Source organism: Ambystoma mexicanum, chromosome 3q (genome assembly GCF_040938575.1).
Source record: "Ambystoma mexicanum isolate Mex_15411 chromosome 3q, UKY_AmexF1_1, whole genome shotgun sequence".
Taxonomy (NCBI): Eukaryota; Metazoa; Chordata; class Amphibia; order Caudata; family Ambystomatidae; genus Ambystoma; species Ambystoma mexicanum.
In genome coordinates this window covers 744,737,496-744,753,044 of record NC_090926.1, presented here as the reverse complement: position 1 = coordinate 744,753,044, position 15,549 = coordinate 744,737,496, and the positions used below count along the sequence as shown (strand labels likewise).

Below are 15,549 nucleotides of genomic sequence, written 5' to 3'. Positions count from 1 at the left end.
AACGATTGACGATACCGCGACATTAAAACTCATCGCTCATTTACCAAGTTTTACCGTAAAAAGAAATGAACTGCAAAATTACATAAAGAAATTTCCAAACAGGCAAGCATAGAACCTAATTCTACGAGCTAGGCTCAACCTGTTCAAAACAAATGAAATAAGACATGTTCGAGGACAAGCACAGTCAAACACCTGCAGATTCTGTTCCAACGACATACAACCTCCAAAGGAGACAATAAGACATCTACTCATGGCATGTACAGCGACTGCAGCACTTAGTGCTATCTGCCAACGATACCGGGTTTCAGCACACTGCCAGAAGAGCAATTGTGGTGGTGCAGACTCATTGGGGGAGATAAAACAACGTGGCAAATAGCAACTGCAAAAATGCTAGAATACATTGACACGAATCTACTAAATGTTAACAGCGAGCCGTAAAGAATAAGCCTCCGTCTTCTTCCTTCAAAACAGAAAACACAAAGATGAGTTCATTGAAGTTTACTACAAAGCTTCAGTATTGTAAAATCACATTTTGATCAAACAATAATAAAAAAAAAAATAAAAAAAAATTATCAAACTTTTCATTTTCAAGCTTATTTTTTATACACTTCCACAATTGATACAAACTTATGTGGACTGCCTGCAACTCAGTTTTCAAGCAGTATGCCCAAAAGGCATCACTTTTAATATGATTGAAGTTATATACTAAATGTCCTAAGTTTGTCTTGTATTCGGTGCTCAATTCCAGGCATTATAGTAAGACATGTTGATATATATGCTACTAAGTGCAGCACACCAGAAAAGGGATGCATTGGCCGGGGAACTTCAAACAAAGTCCCTAAAGTAACAAGATAAAAGTTCAAAATGTATGGAAGAAAGTTTGCAGCACCCACACAAAGTGGGACCAACAAACCCAAATAGGAAAATCTGCACATTCTCTCAGGAAAAAAAACTGAGATCAGCATCTAAGGACCAAGGAATAGGTACTCGCCAAGCTGGCTGCTTCAAATTTGGCCCAGGAGTGAGTTGCACGTGTGAGTTTGGATGTCAGGTTTAGGTCAGACTAAGGCCCAGACAGGATTTAGCTTGAACAGAAATAGAGACTTGCTGTGCAATGAGACTCCTCCCTTTTGATGTGTCACCACCTTAACATGTAAAGTTGTATTAAATAATTACTCAATCTTGTAATTATATTTGCAATTATTACTTTTAAATGCAATAACAGAGGCAGCAATAATGTGTCAGCCACGACTGGATTGTCCTCCGGTACCAACAAAACAAATTCCAAAACCTCAACATAAGTAAATCAACAATGGATACGCAAACATTCAATTGATATACTTTCATAATGAATCAAATTGAACTTAACAGATAAGGCCTCTCCCTCAAGAAACAATTTTGCAATCTAAATGCAACAGATGATAATCTGTGATTCATTTAGTTGTTAATGATCCCACATATTGTTTTGGGTCCCTGTCTAAAGCTGCCACAAAATGACAGAGGACCAATATCCTGTTCCAATTTAGCCTAAAATTAATGTTCCTGTATTTCAAAGGCTACATATACTCTCAGTGTTAAACTCCAGAGATTAACACCTAACGGGCCAACAGAAAACAACTGAGCCTGTCAGTAAAAGTCCTATTCCGAGCCGCGAAAGACCACTCCCATCACTTCATTTTCCTTGTGTGTGAGAAAGATGGTTAACATTTACATGTGTGCCTTCACTCACACGGACTTATTTCCTTGTGTATGGTAAAATATGGTGAACAACGTTATGTGCCTTCACGCAATACTGCCATTAACAGCCCAAAGCAGTCTTACCTTACATAATAATCTCCTTGAAGTGCCTGATACTCGGCAGAACAGAGGAGTCATTTTTGATAAAGCGCACAATAAATGTTTAAATAGAGGAAGGACTAAACGATATACCACTGAAGTGCCACTTGAGACAAGCCTGGCAGTCCATGGTATACAGTTACTGTAAACTATATGTTTATATGAGGGTATTTTAGTCTACATCAATGGAAATGTAATAGTAGCATACTCCTATGGTCATAATACTAGAAAAATGTGCTAACACTGTACCATGTCATTTTTGCAAAACAAAATTAAAGTCAAATTGAAGCTCCTTTTGTTGTCAAGGGTACACTACTGCGGTCTAGGCATATAAAAAGTAAAAGGTAGACTAAAGCAAAAACAATGCCTAAGTCAACCCTCCAAATGAATCTAAAGAAATTGGTACTGTCTAAACATATGACTAAATAGGACTATTCCACTGTTAAAGACCACGTTGGTTGAATTGGCTATCCCAATTTAATTCACAAGAAACAACTTAGTGGTCATTTTTCATTCTTTCCAAGCGGGGACATAGATTGTAATTTATGAATCCAAAATGATTCCCAGACATGGAAGTCCAAGAAGGAAGACCCCAACAGAGATCACCCAGGAGCTGAACACAGCAGCAGCAAAAGGGGCACTCTTCAGGACACAGCAAGAATAACAGGTTAGCCCCAGGAGGCAGAAGGGTACATCCAGCCAGAACAAACATTGTCCCACGATGAATACAATGGCTAGAAGTGACCCAACAAGTGACACAACGGAGACAGGGAGGAGCAACTGCAAGTCACAGGTCTTTCCAGGCTAGAAAGACTCCCCACCCACACCTTTAGGAACTTGGGCCAGAAGGACATTGCCGGGGTTGCAATAATGCAATGGCGGAGGATGTGGGGACGGTGTCGGGGGTTATTTTGTGAGCCGACAGATCAACGAGTCAGGAAAAAATGGAGGAGTAAAGGGAAAACAGCCAAGAGAAGCAGGGGATACACGAGCACCAGAGCCCAACCAGTATGGCCAAACCAGGATTCTCAACAGCAGCCAATCACAGCAGAAGACTTCCAGAGTTTTAGCTAAGAAATGCGAGAATGCCCAGAGTCCTCACTCCACTCCGGACCCATAGATCTCCTTTTTCTTTCAGGGGATGACCAAGCCAGTACACCAATAACATTCCAATCAGCACACAAAGGTTTTAGCTGCCAGATAATTAGACGGGACATAAAAACCTCCAAACTCACAAGCACTCCCACGCAGGATCTTGACTGGAAAGTTGGGGGGATTTTTAAACCAGTTTAAACTACAGCTGAGGCTGCAGGGGTGCCCTCGCAGCAGCAGCACAATGGCCGTTTTAAACCTTCCTCGCGGTCCATTCAAAGACCACAATGCAAAATGGATAGGGGTAGAATTTAAAGAGTACAGTATGATGTAGCCAAACCTGAATCACAGCTGCCTCCAGCACACGCCACACCACACTGAGGGTGATGGAATCACCCTGGGACCAAAATAAGGTGCTTACAAAGCACTCCAGCCTTGGCAACTGTTATGGCTGATTTTGTACAACCCTCTGGTTCTAGGCTGTACAACCAATACACTTAAGGTGGGGCAGTGCAACAAACCTAAAAAGGTAAGTCAAACCTCTCTTAAGGATGGTAGCATGAACGAGCAGTCAGTCATCACTCTAGGGAGGAGGAAGTAGGCCGTCACAAAAGGTCCAATTAGTCCACACCCTTGTCCAGAGAAAACATACCACACTAGATACTGAAATATATACACATTAGGTTACACATTTCGTTCTCTATTAGTTGAATAGATCTTTAAGTAGACATATCACACTGCAATAACTGGTGCATGCATAAGAACAGTACATAATCTTAAAACACTTCTCATCCCTATGCAAAAAAGTAATTTCACTAGTAAGTGATAGGCACACAACTTTGGGTGGGTGGGGGAAGGGGTCATAGGGAACCAGATATTAGCACACCCATTAATAGTCAATTCAGGGTCCCAATTGCCAACACTAACAGTCAATATATTTGTAGACCTCTGGGTCATAGTATTTGTAAACCAAATCAATGTATGTAGGGCCTAGAGTGTGGGAAACTATTTTAATATAGTCAGGGGTCACCAAAAAAATGAGAGATTAGACACACTTTAGACTGGTAGCACAAAACAAACTTCAAGAGAAAAATACCTTGCCAATAGAAATAGTTAAAGTTTAATGAAGAATTCACATTAGTATAAGTGAATACATGACCTTTAACATACATTAAACATCGCCGAGACAGGCTACAATTCTATTCTTTGGCTAAAACTCACTGAATCCTAACTGGTTCCAGGACAAACAAGCAAGGGGGCCAGTAAATGCCCTAAATGCCATTTTTCAAGAGTTTCAGGGAGTAAAACATTCCCCGTAGATATAACCAGGACAAGGTCAGTAGACTATGCGTGTATGGGAAAAGAGAGGCAAGTCTCAGTTTTACCTCACAGGTTCAGATTTGGCAGGAAACGACCACAGAGAACGACAGGAAAGGCCATTAGGAAGCACTCCGGAAGCAGGTCCGAGAACTTGCAGCACAGAGGAGAAGCAACACAGTAGGAAATCAGCCCCAATGTAAGTGAATGGGAAAATGCGGTTAAGGACTGTGTGTGAAAAACTTCAACCACGAACGAGGTGGAGCCCCATGAGGGTACTTATTGTGAGAGGTTCAGAAATGAGAGACGGACACAAGGTTGTTACATTCTTGAATAAATACATTTTACTAAATACAAATTGGGTTGGGAAACTCCTCTGTAGCCCTAGTCTAAAGAGGAACGTCCCTATACAGAAACCAAAAACTAAGGTTCTGTCTGTCAGGATGTCTGTAACTGAAAAGCCATCCTTGTGTCCAAAATAACCTATCCTGACAAAAGGAAAAGGTCTATAACTGGATGTTTGAAAAAGTGTTCAAAACCAAAAGACCCTTGGATCCAGAGGGTGGTACCCTTCCCCTGAATTTTTAAACAGGATGGCAAAAAAGGTCACTTTCACACAAAGTTCCTTTGTGTCTTCACTGGTCTCACAAAGTACTTGTTCAAGCAAATGGTTCTGTAACAGTCTTTATATGGCAGATCTTGTAACTTTGCAAATTAACTGGTATACTCCCCTGGCAGGTATCTTTATACAATTTCCAGATGCACTAGACAGCCAGGAATCTTTGTACAACTTCAACTGCCTGGTGTACTCACCTGCAAGGACTTCTCATGTGTTTCACAATTCCTTGATATCACTTCAGCTGCCTTCGGGTAATCACCTGCCGGGACTTATGTCTCTCGCAGTTCTTAGGTGTACCACAATAGCATATACCATGTGCTGCTTGGTATATCTATTTGTGGTAATATTTGCTCAAACGTATTTGCTCAAACCTTTTCTCCACATGAGCATCTCATGCATCTGTGCTTGATAGGAGTTTGCTCTTATACTTTGCCTTGTCTGCATTCAACATTTTTCTTATTGAATCTTGCCTTTTTACTTGACTACATTCAAACAAACTGACTTTGTAGATTTCCTGCATGAAACGTTCTGGTTATTGGGTGTTGAATTCGTACTTTTCCTTGACTGCATTTAAACAAACTTTGCCTTTGTATATTTTCTACATTAGCAATCCTGTACCTTTCAATCAATTGTTGGCACAGTTGTCAGAATGCCCAGGGGTCCCCAGCTGCTTGAGCAGACTCACCAGTCTTTTCCAGCACCTGATGCCGCTTGCGCATCTACAGGTATAGCTTCTTCTGCCTTCCAGGTTGTAGTGTGCGGATGCGCTCCCACAGCGCGGCTCTGCGGTTACACGTTAACTCTCCTTCTCAGCCCGGGATGAAGTCTGCTGCCTTGTCGAGTGACAACTTCAGGAGCTCCTGCACTGCTCCCAGTGTCTCCATGGTCATTCTGGCTTGCCTGCAGCGTTCCTCTTCCTAACCCAACGGCCCTCTCTGCTTTGCCGGCTCAGTCGGTGTGCTTCGCATTCAGGAGCACCGGCATGGATGGCAACTCATTCCACTCCCCACAGCGCGGCTGCCATTTTTAATTGTCACGCTCAATCAAGGTTTGCAAAAACAGCTAGTCTGCCTGTTGTATTGCAAGCTCCTGTCACATTGCACAAACTCCCTTGTCCTCCTCATCGTCTCAGTACCTGAGTGGTTATTGGAGTTGAAGTCTATATTGAATATTAACTCTGGGATGGTTTTTCTTATGAACTTCACATAAAGGCATATCAAAAACAAAAGGTGTTATATGTGGGTTGTGGCTGTTTGTGTGGGGGCTGGACTAGAATGACAATAGGCCATTAAGAAATCTGGTATTAGAGGGTCTTCCTCATGGGGCTGGGGCACTGACTCTTCCAATAGAGTCAAGACATCTCCCTGGTAGTCTCCTACCATGTGATCCTCCCTCATACAACAGCCCCCTTGGTCAGGATCAGGTCGCAGCTGCTGTCCCATGGCCACACAGGAGGAGGTCACTGCCAGGAAATCCATGACGACTCCATTGGATTCATCACAGTATCAAGAATAAACCATGAACATAGGCCCAGAGTTAGTTACACACAGTGATGGTTCTCGAAAAAGTCAGTTCAGGACGTTGCAAACAACCTGGTGAGTACATATCTTTTCAGGTGCTGTTTACAGGATCCCAACAGCCATGGATTTGAACCCTGGACCAATGGATGGAAAGATGAACAATCACCATTCCTAGGAGTGAGACCATCAAGCCGGAAGAAAAAGCAGTTGAGAGGCTGAATCAAAAAACACAAGCAATCCCGACAAAGCAGGTTCAAGAAGCTACATGAACAAAGGTGGGCAGCCCTGCCACAGAAGACTATGAATGGGGCGACCCAGGACAGACCCTACGAGCACATAAGGCAGGTTATGGGGGTCTCAATAACCTTTCATGTAACAACAAATTAAAACACAAAGACGGCACGACCACTGCAGTAAAATGAAAAGTCAGCAGCAGGCTTGGCCCAGCCAACAAGGGAGGCCAGCAGGTAAATGGAGGATGCCCAGGAAGGATATCTAGCAGCTAGATATCAGGACACAGGGTCCAGCCAGTATGGCAGGATCTTGTCCTTAAAATGCAGAAACAGCAACAAAATGGTGGTCATTCCTCTGGCTGATAAGTAAGATACTGCCCTTCGAAGAATATTCGGTCAGAGATAGGTAAAGGATAAAAGTTAAAATCCTATGTATACCTGCACACAGGGGCTGGCCTAAGCCAGCCAACCAATCACATTCAGGGCTAAAAACCAAGGGTTAGATGACCACCCAATCTGGCTGGCCACTAAAACAGCCATTCATCCCAGACCACCACCAAAAGGATGTATTGTACATTTCTACAGTGCCCATATCACACACAGGTGTCAAGTGACTTCAATTCTGCAATCCCACTAAGTCAGTGCCTCGTCTGGGACGCCCAAGGGAAGCCTTTATTTATATATTTTTATGACAAGTTATACTCTGGATGATAAACCCTTATATAACGCCCCTCTCTTTGAATCCCCCTGACCTCACTGAGCCAAGAAGTAGGTTTGTTTTGCAATTTAAAAGATTTATTGGAAAATTTAAACAATATATATATATATATCACACTTTTATAATAAATTAATATTTGATATCACACTTAAGAATATGATGTTGATCAACAATGGATAATCTTACACTAGCACACTTATTTTATTACTTAGGAGTTGGTATGGAAAGAACAAGGAAGCTGGGAATGCTTTATGGTTTCAAGGAGATGCAAAGATGAATAAAAGGCAGTACAGAAACAAACTTGATATGATTTCAGCAAAAGATAATATGATTACTTTTTCTCTGACGATTCACTCTCCCCCTATGCAATGTAAGAAGATGGAAGTAACACACACAGTCTTCAGGAATACAATCACAGTACAATACGAATTCAGTTCCCCCCCTAGCAAGCTTAGATCACAGGGATGATTTTAAACACAGGCAAAGTACTTTAAATGTGGTATGCAAAGAAGGGAAAAACATGCTAAAAATGATTTTAATTTCCTATAATAGATTCAGGGTGGATGATAGCTACTTTAAATTAGTTCAGGATCACTTTAGCAATGCTCTATGAATGATTGTCAGGTTGCAAACGTTGGAAAGCCTAGAATCTTAGCTTTAAAATGAAAGTTAAATCTCCCTTCTAGCACAAACGGTTCAAGAGCTACGGATGATTTCGTGAAGGTAGATTGACACCTTTACAGGTTTAAAATTGGAGAAGGGACACACGATTCCTATGATGCAGTTCTGGACAGGTTCAAATGTTTTGAATCAGATTATTTAAGCTAAGAGATTGGTTTTGCACAGTTCTGGCTGAGTACTCACACTATGAATTTGAAACAGGCTGTCAGGGTCTGGTCAGGTTGGGACTGGACTCCAGGTGGTTGGTTCTGAAGTCACAGCTATCTGGGTCAGCTCTGCTCTGCTCTGCTGGTCTGGATCTCTGGTTCTGCTCACAGCGATCTGGTCTGGTCTCTCTGGATACAGCACTGCTTTCTGGGTCTGCTACCGGTTCTGGCAAAAGTTCTTGGCAAGAATCCAACAGCTCGCCCGGCTGTAGAATAGTTTGGTTGGATTGCTGGATTCTGAAGGCCTGCTGAAAAAGGATTTAGATGGTGGTCCAGGCCTCTCTGCTTTAAGTTCTGGAGTGAAGCTCTGTAATCTGGAGTTCTCCGTCAGAGTGCTGCGCAGGAATTCAGTTGAAGGTTGGAAAATGAATGTCCCTGTCTGGCTTCCAGTGGCTCTTTTTATCTCTTTTGAAAATGGGTGTGGATGCTAACTTTCTATGCCCAACCCATTCACGATTTGATAGGTCAAGGATTTCTCTTTGACCTGATTTGAGAAGGGAGCAGTGAGTCAGAGTGAGTCAGAGTCTTACAGTCTATTGAAGAAACGCCCCTTTGCTTTTACTTAAAATGAATTTTTCATAACTAACAGGTTTCCCAGATACACACGTCGTTGACATTACATGTACATATAATATCACATAAGGTTGTTTCTGTTCCAACTCTGATGTTTCTAAGAGCTTGGATTAAGAAATGACAACATTTTGCGCTTTTTGGTTGGTTTACCAATATTGGATTTTTTTTCCAAAAATGACACAGATGTACACCGCCTTTCTACACATATTCCAGTAAATTTTCATTTTTCTTGCGTGAACCCAGTGTCTGCAATCTCCATAATTCATGAGGTTTTGCCTCAGAACATGGTACAGAGTTCTAACACCTCTTAAAATGTGCACAGAAAAATCACAAGAATAATGATATTAATTATATAATTTTGACAAGTCCGTACTATGAATTATCCATCTTTTTAAAATTATGCTCTGGCCCAGAGGGGTGTGGTTTCCCAAAGCACATGGTGGAATTTCTGGTTTGTCCACTTCCTCCAACTCAAGTTGCTCACAGAGGCACTGCCCTTCCCCGTTTCTCTCAAGAGGAAGCCATTTATGACCCCCCCTAATTTAACATTTGCCTGAGCCCAGGAAGGCTCATTGTTCTGTTTCCCTCCTGTCCCCAGCTGCTCCTCCCCTGATTCAACCAGGGAGGTGTCATCTCCTTTTGGTGGGGGCAGGAGAATTCAGGCCAGGCCTGGGAAGAGTGGCTGAGCAAGTTTCAACTCCTGTCGGGGTAGTTGCCGGGCACAATTCAATCTCTTTAAGCCAGGCTTCAGCTAAATGTCACTTTTGTTCCCAGTTTTTCTTCATCCAAATAAACTTACAATTTTTACACATGCAGCTAGAACGCTGATTCTAAGTTCAAAACTATGTCATTTAACAGTTGCAAACTATGTGACACTCAACAGTAGGTCACTCATTTATTTTAAACATTTAGATTTTAGTGTCTTTCAGTCCAATTTAACTTAGGCTGCTGACATCCACAGCTCAGCCAGTTTCATTATGAACATTATTTTAGGCTCTTTCTTTTCCCAGATTTTGTATGCACACAAAACTACATTCTGCCAACTGTCTGCTGGTGTTCATTGAGATTTTTCAATATCTTGCAATGTTTAAAATAGGCATTTTTAGCTTGCATTTCAGAGAAACAAAGGTGATTTCAAAACGCTTTTTGAGCCACCGGCACTGCCGTTTTTCCTTTGGCACACATTTCACCCATGGCATTCCTGGCCCATAACGCTCGCACTGGTGGGTGGCAGGTCAGGGGAACATTTTGGTGTGCGCCAAAACTGTGCGGTTTTCCTGGATCCTGGCGCAATGTGGGCTTTTTTCAGCCATCTTGGATTTTCTAAGCCCACAGCACCAAATGTTGCAGCATAATAGTCCAAACTTGGATCAGGACACCCAACACAGGAAAGTTTTTCAAAGTGGTCAGGGAGTGCGGGAACATGGGAAAAAACAACAGTTGCTCAGAGCCCTTGAAATTCCGAGAAGATAATAATCTGCACAGGCAGAGTAAGTGCGTAAGATACATTTAACAGTTAAGACACAGCAAATAGGGCTGCCGTTTACCAGTGCGATTAAGGGGAGAAGACAAGGTAGGACAGAGGATCTTCAGGAACGTTGCATTTGGATCGTGCAAGTGCATAAAACATGCACAGGAAGGGGGGAGGTCTAAATGCACCCAGTCGCGGAGACTGGGGTAAGTGCAGAGAGCCACTCTCTCTGGTTATTTCTATGTGCGTTGAAGGTGGGTGGGTGTAGGGCCCAGAGGCAAGTGCAAGAGAGGACTGGCAGGGGTGCCCAGGACCGGTGAGACTCTGAGGTACACCAGGCGGCCAGTCAGGAAGCTGTAAGGAAGAGGAGGGAGAGATGGATAGAGCAGAGCGCTAGGTTAGCAGGGTAGGGGGAGAGAGAAGGAAGAGGAGAAGAGGAAGGTCTTAATGAGTTTCCAAAACTTAAGGTCAGGCTCAAGATAGAGGGCAGCAGGGAGGCTATTCCAGAGGGAGGCACCTGCTTAGGATAAGGTTCTCCCTCCGACTCCTCATTAAACCTAGTAAGACAAGTTAAGACAAGTTAAGGCTACCATCTCTTCAGCCTCCTATAAAGCCTCCTATAAAAGCCAATGTCATTAATGCCTGCACACCCTACCTCACATCAGACAGTTGTCTAACCTTAGCAAGAGTCCTCGTATTGGATTACTGTAACATCCTCTCTCTTGGCCGGTGCCTCTAAGAGCAGCATCCAAAAACTCAAGTTACTCAAAATAACGCCCTTCGGGCCAGAGTTAACATACCTACGAGAGAACATATGTCAGAAACTAGACGCAAAGTGCACTGGCTGCCCACTCAAGACAGAGTTTGATTTTAAATCCTGGCAACCATACACAAATGCATTATTAATACTGCACCTAGATATCTGGCCAACCTCCTAATCCCGACACAAATCACAAAACACACGTGCTTCCACAGCCTCTCTTCCCAAATTGAAAAGATCTAAGGCTGGTGGACGTAGTTTCCTCAGTAAAGCTGTCAAAGTAGAACACTCTCCCACTTGCCATCAGAACTGACCCATCACACATATCCTCCAGAAGAAAACTCAAAAGTTGGCTCTTCTTATTCAAACGATAGTACAGCTTTCCACAGAAAGCGCCTGCTGCCTCTTGTAAATATTGTTCATTGTAAATCGTATACTATATTATATGATATGTTTATTCAATTCTATGCATCTGTTCATCCTGTCTCTAAATATCTGTCCAGCTCCCAGATACCTACAGGTTAGGTGCGCTTTACAGGTGTCAAATAAATAAAATAAATAAATAAAAATTCTCTGCATGGAGAACCGGCTCACTCGCAGAAGGTCAGAGTTAGATGAGCGGAGTGCTTGTGAAGGACAGTATTTAGGTAGGCAATGTTGCAGGTAGGTAGGTCCCAGGCCCCAGAAAGCCTTGGGGACAATGCAGAGAGTATTGAACTTGATCCTTGCAGCCACAGGGAGCTAGTCAAGGGATTTCAGCGCCGGAGAGATGCAGTGCCTGGGCTTGAGGCCAAGGCTAAGTCTTGCGGTTCTGTTCTGGATGAGTTGCAGAGGGCACAGGGCAGAAGGGAGGTTTAGTAAGAGGCTGTTGCAATAGTCCAGCCTAGAGTGAACCAAGACTCAGGAGACAGTGAGCCACTGGGGGAAAGTAAGAAAAGGTACAGTACCTGTGAGGAGGTGTAGCTGATAGTTAAGACTTAGAGATGTGAGATGAGAAGTCGAGAGTGAAGTCAAAGATGACCCTGAGGTTTTTTGCCTCGCAGATGGATGCAGGGCCATGGGAGGCCGGCAGAACGAAAGGTGGAAAGCGGGAGCAGGGGTCCTTATGCAAACGATCTCAGTCTTACTGGCATTGAGGCAGAGGTCGTTTGCAGCACAATAGTGGACAGACAGTCCGATATGAGCGAGGGGGAGGAGTCGACCGAGGGTAGCCTAAAAAATAGATGTGTGTCATCGGGGTAACACTGGAAGTTAGAGGTGAAAGTGGCAATCACATGTGCCAAGGCACCCCTATATATGTTGAAGAACCAGAGGGAGAGGTTTGATTCCTGGGGAACACCACAGGTTGAGAGAGCAATAGTCGACAGAAAGTCCCAGAGTTCCACCTGGGATGGTCAGAGAGAAAGGAGATTAACCACGACAGGGCCTGACCTGTGTTTCTCAGGGTGTCACAGAGAGGTGTGATCAGGATGTTGTGGTTAACTGTGTCAAGGGCAAAGGAAAGGTCAAGGAGAGTGAGGATAGAGGGATTGTTAGTGTCAAGAATTGAGAGCAGGTCTTCACAGGTGTTCAGAAGAGCAGTTTCTGTGCCTCTGGATACTCTAAAGCCAGACTGATGTCATGGAAACAGGCAATAGATTCGGTGTGGAGCGTCAGCTGATTGATAGCCAACTTCTCCAGGAGATTGCCCAAAAAAGGAGTGATGGAGATAGTGCAGTAGTTTGCCGGAATGGAGGGATCGGCAGAGGGTTTTTTGAGCAGAGGGTGCACAAGGGACTGCTTAAGAGCAGTTGGAAAAACGCCAGTAGAAAAGGAGAGATTGCAAAGATCAGCCAAGGCTGGGGCGAGGGAGTAGTGGTCTACCCCAGTTCAATTCACTATAAAGGGTGCATGGCTGGGTTCACAAAAGAGCCCATGTGTGCACCATTTCCATTTAAGGCCTACCTCATGCTTTCTCAGAAGAAAGGAAGCCCCTAAAACAAAATGGCTGCCAAACCGGTACATTGGGATAACAACGCAGTAAATAGTCTTGCATGCCTGGTGCAGCCAAAACTAAATTGCAGCTGCCACCGGCCCACTCAAAATGTAGGGTGATATAACCATTATCAGTCCAAAATAAGGTGATTAAAAAGAACTCCTGTCCCAGGAGTCTTATGTTCCAAGTGAGTAAAAAAGGGTTGCAGAAGATGTCCCTCAGACGACCGAAATAAATAGGTCAGTGATCTAAAAAAAAGAGGAAGGAGATAAAAGCAAAAGGGTAAGGGTCCCAACAAAATAACAGAATTGCCTAAGGCAGCCCATCAGTAAAAAGGTTGCCATGACAAGGGGACTTCAATAGAAGTCGCAAAGAAGTAGAAAAGCAAGCACAAACATGTAGGTGATCCCCGACGTTGGCCAAAAGAACCCCAAAAGAGTAACTACAGCAATCACAATGCTTAAAACCATTAAGAAAATAGTCACAAGAACGAAGTAAAAAGGGTCTGTATGAAGCATGAAAAGAAATCCAGATAATTTCCCACAGAAAAAGGAAGCCTTTAGGTGAAAAAAGCTCCAGAAAACCAGCACTTCATTCAGTTGTGCCACAGAAAGAACACTGGACCCGACAGGAGCTGGATGGAACAGGTGGAGGTTTGGAGTGTGTGGAATTAACACTCTCCAGCTTTTGAAATTAGCTTCTAAGCTCACCATGTGTTTGGGCAATTGAGTTGATACCATCCTCGAGAAGGATAACTGTAAAACTGAAGGAGCTGGGCAGTAAGAATTTAAAATGCAAAATTTGGCCAATTCCTTTATGCATTTTGAGCGTCCTGGACATTAGCTTTAAGAACTCACTTTTTTGCAAAAGTCATTGAAATAATTTTTGGAGGTGATGGTAATCTTTAATAACCAAAAAAAGGAATTTGTAAATATGCAGCACCTCAACTGTTTTGCAGTAATATGGATGCAATGCCAAACAAAGTTTTCTGCTCCACAACTTCCTCAAAAGTGACCTTGAAGCGAAACAAACCTACTGTTTTAGCATGCATTCCCAGAATTTGAGACGCTGGCCATACCTTTGAATCCTTTGTGTTGTACTTGTTTTCTATTCCGTAGATCTCTTGAAGGAGGTAGCTCACGCCATCCACCTGATAAGCACAGAGAAACAGGTCACTGAATGATTTTACTACTGGGTTCTATTACAATATAACTCTCCTAGGCAATAAAAGCAATGCAAAGCTAGGAAAGGTGTTCCAACAATCCAATAATATGCAGGGCTGCTAGCCAAACCGTATGCTTGAAACGTGGGTGCATTCACAGGACCAACCCAGTGTTCAGAGCAGAGCAGGTCTCAGGCACATCAAGCCCTCACCATTTTAACCAAGGCAAATTTCACACACAAAAAAAGACAAAACCAAACTTGCCTCAGCAATCCACGATACTGTTGAGGTTTGGTAAAGTCCCTTTTCAGTGCTAATGTCAAGGTCATCAACACTGAAAACTGAGTTCACTATACCTCTGAGGTGTTGTGGATCACTCCAGTATGTCCCCCCCCCTTTCATTTCTAGCAAGCCTTGGCAACCGCTTATGCTCAATGCAGGAGTTCATGGTGATGACCCTACAGGATGGGAGCACCCTGCCGGTAACACCACAGACACGCTTTTCGCACCAGGCCATACCTTGGGCAGCAGGCCATTTCTGGCAGGGTCCGCCTGAATCGCCAGATTATATCAATTCATTATATCATTGGAACTTCAGTGTGGTCATTGTGACGAATGGGCCAGCAGCGGGCCTATACCACTGTTGTAAACTTGATGTTTTTCTCCCAACATTACTCATGAATGTTTATTGGTTTCCCCTAGGCATTACTCCAGCAGGAAAATGCTCACTGCAAGGTTCTGAGCACCTTCTACAACTGTTTGGTTTGGTTTCTAAACTATACTTTTAACATGTTTGGGCATTTACTCATATTATGATGGAATTGCAGCCACAGGGGAGACAAATGTAATAGGTGTTAACCTCATGCCCATAACCCCTCTGGTGTCAAATGACACCCGTTACATACCGCTCCCCTGGAATGGAGTGCCTCAGAATGCTCTGCCAAGGAGCCGTTGCAGTGCCTTGATCCACCCAGTTAGCCCAGGAGCTCCCTCAAGCTCAATCTACAGGACTTTCAAGCTGCCTCATGCCCAGAGTTGTCTCTCTGTAGCCCAACCCCACATCTCTAACCCACTCTGCAATGGCCTGTTCGCCTCCACCTCTCAGTAGCTTAAAGCCCCCTGACTCATTCGGAAAGTAAGAAGTCTGCTCATCTCACATTTAGCGAGACCCTCTTCCCAGAATGGGAAAAGACTGCCTGCACTTCCTCCCGCCCCCTAACCTAAAAAGCTTCCTGACAAACAAAGCAGCTTGTCCCTATTGATGTCAGTGTAGAGTTTTCTGTTTCCCTCATGTAGGAATGGCACAATGTTTATTTTCCATTCCTGATCTCAGTTGCTAATTATGAACTTTCCTAGAAGAACTCAGAGGGGGGCCCTAAACTGTCA

The 15,549-nt window shown here is 43.5% G+C and overlaps 1 protein-coding gene across 7 annotated transcripts in view; it reads right to left on the bottom strand.

The window, feature by feature from the left end:
* Window positions 1–15,549, bottom strand: part of RNF157 (ring finger protein 157) — a 1,722,220-nt gene that overhangs the window by 1,076,838 nt on the left and 629,833 nt on the right. For all 7 annotated transcript variants that reach the window (XR_011305109.1, XM_069654703.1, XM_069654704.1 and 4 more), the window contains one exon: window positions 14,080–14,151. Coding sequence is in view for 6 of the 7 variants with exons in the window: in XM_069654703.1 (XP_069510804.1) it covers window positions 14,080–14,151 (72 nt within the window). In the remaining variant the exon portion in view is untranslated. The remainder of the gene's footprint in view (window positions 1–14,079; window positions 14,152–15,549) is intronic.